This window comes from Papaver somniferum, unplaced genomic scaffold (assembly GCF_003573695.1).
Source record: "Papaver somniferum cultivar HN1 unplaced genomic scaffold, ASM357369v1 unplaced-scaffold_21, whole genome shotgun sequence".
NCBI classification, from domain to species: Eukaryota; Viridiplantae; Streptophyta; class Magnoliopsida; order Ranunculales; family Papaveraceae; genus Papaver; species Papaver somniferum.
The window spans coordinates 3,178,051-3,183,141 of NW_020631041.1; the positions used below are offsets into that span (position 1 = coordinate 3,178,051).

General features: G+C 36.6%; 1 protein-coding gene across 1 annotated transcript; it reads left to right on the plus strand.

Moving 5' to 3' along the window:
* Positions 1-3,323: 3,323 nt before the first annotated feature.
* On the plus strand, positions 3,324-3,953 carry LOC113339444. The gene has a single exon (XM_026584715.1). It carries the CDS (start codon positions 3,324-3,326, stop codon positions 3,951-3,953), a length of 630 nt encoding a protein of 209 aa, XP_026440500.1.
* The last annotated feature ends 1,138 nt before the right edge of the window (positions 3,954-5,091 follow it).

A 5,091-nucleotide genomic window follows, 5' to 3' on the forward strand; every position in this document is an offset into this window, starting at 1 on the left:
AGATTTGCATTGAGGAATCCATGACTAAAACACTTAGCCTAGAGCTCCTTATATAGGAGTCACAAACTTGGTTCCCAAGTCTTGGTCTCCTTGGATTAGGAAACCGACTCATACTAGGAAACCATGATCAATTTAGGTATCCCATCTTAATATGGTAATTAACTCAAACTAAGAATTTAACCTAAACTAGGAAACCCACGTTTCCTTACAATTCTCCATCTCGGATCATGCATTCATGCATGAGACGATCAACTGTTATCCCTCCATCTTCTAAATATCGATTGCACCATCACTGGTTGCCTACATATCCTGAATAGGAATCAAACCGAAATGTAGTTCACCCAAACTTGTTCCATAGAACCTCCACCAAAAGAGAGCAAACCAAACTTGAACGTCACCAACTCAGACTTAACAATCCAACCTACCAGTGATTGTACAAATCTCCACCACGGTGAAAAATCCTGACCATCAAACCAACAATCATCATATGATCATCCGTTATGCAACATCTTGAGAAAATACACCTTACTCCTTTATGTTCACAAGTCCACATTGATTGACATCATTATAGTGTATTGCATGCCAACTCAATCAGACCATACATGATCGTTGTCCATATGCTACCAATCGAACTTAGTTTTAGTCATTATGCGCCTTTGAGCCTTCGCCACCTTCGAATTTGTTCCATACTACGAACACAGCTCCGTCCTGGCCTTCCTTGCTCCACCTAAGTTAATGTTCCGCTCTTCTAAGCCACTAACTCCAAGTTGCGCACCACATCCGTTAGGGTTGACATCCATAACTAATCGATTGACAAATAAAACTACCACAGTAGCCTTCATGCGTATGCCTAAGCATTACCTTATCATAACCATAGTCTTCATCTTAGTTTTTTAAACTCCAGTCGAGTCAATTTCTTATTTAAACAACTGATCACATACTTGCTCTTTTCCACGAGCATGTCCACGAAAGCGAGTTAACGAGATACTTCAGGTTAGTTTATAATAAACAGTCTCCATGTTAGCTTCCAAGAAACTAACTATCTTGTATGTACCAAAGAATATTGAGCATGACTCTAACTGGCACCAAATACAACCAATCCATGAATCATTGCCACGGCGTGCCAATCTCGAGCTCATATATATGGATCTTTCTGTACGAGCCTATTCCGATTGGATCATGATTCTACGATCATATTTCCCCAATTCAGTTTTACTCCTTTAAAAAAGCTTATAATATCTCCAACCATTGCATACATACCAAATTACGTGCCCAGCTTCACAAAGTCTTCAACAGCTGACACACCAATCATCTTCATCACTTCAACAACCTCAACGGACTTTAACAACAATGTCCCCTTTTAAAGGCATAATTGTCAAGATAGTCTTTTATCAATTTCTTAAGCAAGCATGTAGTTTCGACTTCATGACACTCAAACCACAACACAATCGGACTCGGATAGAACTGTGACCATCGTCGAAAAATTCACTGTTACCCTTGTAACAATACATAATGTCACACATTCTCTCTTGTGCATATCCCTTTTCCAATCTTGCTCCAAAAAGTGTAAATAATGGTAGATATTATTGCAGAAACCTTTGGAGATAATGTCATTTTGCATTTGAAGAAACCTTTGGAGATAATGGCAGATATTATTGCAGAAATTTGCAATAATCCAACACCTTGGTCCTTGGTATACTGAATATTCTTGTGCGACGGTGAGGGAGACTACGTGGATCCCAGTTTCACTCATCCGATGAAATAAAAGGGTACAAGTAAATTAGAGTTAGCAAATATGATTTTTGTATGTGTCTTTGATGGAAATTGTTACACCAAGTTTATAAACAAAGAACATACTCGTAACGGGAATCTAGGGTTCCATTCTTCACTGTAGAAAAGAAATACAGTGATTAAGTGATTTCCTAAGATAACTAGGGTTGTGCCTCATAAAGCTTGATTAACTCAATCTTCATTCGATTTCAATCCCCTCTTGATCGATTCGTATTTTTCTGTTTCAAAATTACTGAATAGCAAGTGGGTATCTTTTAATTGAATGAAATATTATTTTTTGGTTGATTAGATATCATCAGATGAATTGGATCTAATTTGGTTACGGTAGAGTTGGTGAAGAAGAAGACGGGGTTCTTTCGAACTGAACGGAGCTAACTTGGAGATGTCAACTAACTATTAACTTAACGGTCTTCGTTAACCCTATTGCATCAAGTGCATGTTCTAGGACCCAGACCCTAATTAGCTCATAAAGTTATGACCTTTTTACAAAATATCTCTAATCAAAATAAATTTAAATTGAATATGAGTATGAGTATGAATATGGATGCATTTTCGTTTTGCACAAGAAATATAATTTGAAGTATCTCCTATTTATGAAAATGTCATAAGCATCATTTCTGGTGAAAGATTAGACTTCATTAGCAGTGAACACTAAATTCACCACCACAATACAAATAGATGAGAAGCCTTATAATCTCCACAATCCAATTTCTTAACCAGGGAATAAATTCATTACTAACTACTCTTACTTCAAAATTACCACAGATACTCTTAATCAACAAAATTTCGTGGATGATTCATTAATTATCAATTCATGTAACCAAATTACATGAAATGCTGTACAGCTTAATGTCATAAGTGTACCTAACTAACCATAGTCCGTTGAAAAAGGTGAAAAGAAAATACAGGTACAAAATCCTCACTCGTTAACCTCATAACTTCTCCACCAATAGTCACAAACTCTCTTTAATACTCCTCCCAAAAATTCTAAATCTCTTTGCTTTTCAGATGGAAGAAATTTCTTCTCACCTTAAGCATTTGGGAATACTTACTAGTTAAGTAGAAAAATTTAAAGACAGGGTTGTGTTGAAAGTTATTCGATCCATTCTCACTTTCATCGCATATACACAACCACTCCACCCATATATTCTTTTCTACTCATCCACTTCTAATAACTCCTCCATCACTACTTTATATTTCTCTTCAACAATGAATCTTCAAATTTATCTCTGTCCCTCTTTCTCTCTTTCTCTCTAGGATTGAAGAAGAATCATGAGTGGAGAACCAGCAAACAAATCAATGGGGTTCTTTGCTATCTATAAGGAAGCTTACAAACTTGCAGCATTCAACAAAATATTCTTTTCGCAAATCACCTTAACCGTACCTTTCGCTATGTATTATATACTAATGTCCACAATCATCCACACCAAGACTTACCCAGAAAAAGAAACTTCTGGAGAGATTGATCATGATATAACCCAATCCATCTATTTCACATGCTGTTTTTCACTATCTTGTTAACTTCTATAATCATGTATACCGTTGCTTGTTTCTATACCTCCAAAGAGATCATTTATAAGAAAGTCATTGGTGTTCTTCGCAAGTGCTGGGAGGGACTTATTTTCACAGTCTTTTGGGGTTTCTTTATGGGGGCTATATACACCCCTGCGGCACTCGTTTTGTTATTAAGGTTTTTCAAAGGCGTGGAGGATTTGAAAGTATATTCAGATCCTTACTTTACCGGATTCTTTTACATGCTGGGTGTTTGGAGTGTCGCAATAGTAGTTATGGAATTAGAGAAGGATTATGGTATAAAAGCTTTGGCAAAGAGTGTGAGATTGATTTTCAGTAAGATATGGACTTCTTGTGCTGCCTATGGTTCGCTTGAAATCACATTTACTGGTATAATTTTACCTTCTTGTTACCCGGTGGTTTATGGAAACAAAATGAATCTGGTGGGTAAATTATTTGTGGTAATTGGTTGTAATTTGTTGACTATTATTTGGATTTATTTCTCGCTTGTTCGTTTCACCGTGGTTTACCTCGTCTGCAAATCATACCACAACGAAGACATATCAACTGCTACAACTCATGCAACGGTTGTCCCTACTGTACCTTTGGTTAGTGAAAAAGAGGTTCAATTAGAACGAGTACCGGTTTGATGAATCGGCCTATTTGCACGATTACTGTCTACATAAATTTTTAGTACTTGTTGGTTGCTGTTCCTCCTGCATCTGTGTGAGAAGATGTATTGGAATAGATAAGTATTTTCCTCTTTTTGGTGTAACCAGAGAGTGTGAGAGTCCTTGTCTGGTGTCTTTGGATTCATTCTTCTCTTTCTATTTTTCTTTTAACTGGTATTATATCTGTTCTAGTACCAAGATTGGTTTCTTATACATACTTTTGAATTTTCATCTATACTGTTTGAGGAAACTTTTGAAATTTTATTTTCTTCCAAGATTTTGGCACTGTCTAGTAAATATTTATGAATTCCTAAATGTTTTGGTGGATCTGCTTTCAGCTACCAATCTTAAACTGATCCCGGTCCAATGTACGCATTGGCCTGATTATATAACTTGTTTGATGAATCAAAACATGATTCACTGACTATTGGTCCCTGTTACACATCTTTCCCATTGGGAATTTGACAACCTTTTCTTACCAGATTATCCAGGATAGAATTAGCATTTTGCACTGCACTCCATATGAAAAATTGGACTTTCAGTGGAACATCTTTCACCGAGATGGACTTGCACTTACAAGGAATTACTCTCCACTAAACAGCATTCACTGCATCCTCTTGCCCCTCAAAGTCAGGAGTCGTTCCAACCGAATTCAACTATCTGATAGCTCCTGTTGTTCCAGCGGATTAGGAAATATAGTTATGTGCAAGTCTGAACTATTATTGACAACCCTCTCTTTTGTTGAATTAGACTTGAAAGCTTAAAAATGTTAAGAAAAGCATCTTTAGAGGTTAGTTACCAGACCAGTTATTGTACCAGAGTTTAGCTTTTGCTCCATTCTATAATTCATCTTCTCTTCCCTTTCTTCTTAAATCAACAATACAAGGCAAAACCAAAATATAATAACACAAGGCAAAACCAAAATACATCTATTGCATACGTATACAATTCTTCTTGGAGCGTATGGCATCCGCACAAGCATGAATCCGACGACGCTACTCAGTATTCACTCAAATTACATTAAAAATACATAAGGCCTTTATGATTGTTTTTCCGGGTGGTTTATTATTTTAACTTACCACATTTCTTGCTAGTACTGAACCAAAGCAGAACCAAG

Bases quoted from the DNA above. Each gene is read 5' to 3' on its own strand.
- LOC113339444 (XM_026584715.1), top strand. From the start codon at position 3,324: ATGTATACCGTTGCTTGTTTCTATACCTCCAAAGAGATCATTTATAAG.